This window comes from Penaeus monodon, chromosome 15 (assembly GCF_015228065.2).
Source record: "Penaeus monodon isolate SGIC_2016 chromosome 15, NSTDA_Pmon_1, whole genome shotgun sequence".
Classification (NCBI taxonomy): Eukaryota; Metazoa; Arthropoda; class Malacostraca; order Decapoda; family Penaeidae; genus Penaeus; species Penaeus monodon.
This window is the reverse complement of record NC_051400.1, coordinates 1,264,895-1,265,217: the sequence shown is the minus strand read 5'-3', so window position 1 is coordinate 1,265,217 and position 323 is coordinate 1,264,895. Positions and strand designations below refer to the sequence as shown.

The 323-nt window shown below is 51.7% G+C and overlaps 1 protein-coding gene across 1 annotated transcript in view; it reads left to right on the top strand.

The window, feature by feature from the left end:
- Positions 1-323, top strand: part of LOC119582085 — a 36,499-nt gene that overhangs the window by 32,196 nt on the left and 3,980 nt on the right. Inside the window, exon 20 of the mRNA XM_037930332.1 lies at positions 13-247. Within this exon, the coding sequence (XP_037786260.1) occupies positions 13-247 (235 nt within the window). The remainder of the gene's footprint in view (positions 1-12; positions 248-323) is intronic.

Sequence of the window (323 nt, the reverse complement as noted above, 5' to 3'; positions counted from 1 at the left end):
TCCTGTCTTTAGTTCAATGGCCGTGGTGGTTCAGCGCACGCAAGATGACGGTGGCGAGACCGGAGGCGAAGAGGGAGAAAACCTGAAGGCATCCGCTATCTCTCTGTTGGAGAAGGCACTGCACAGGCACATCATCACCCAAAATGAAGCCAGTAATAACAGGAGAAGACGTAGTGATGTCATGTATTACTCGGACACGTGGGAGGAGTGCCGGGAACCCCTGCGCATTGCCGCTGTACTGACGGAGGTAAACAATGCAACTCGAGCTGTTTTGTGAATGAGTTTTGGTTGTCGAAGGTAATGTTTGGGGTCATTGGGATGAG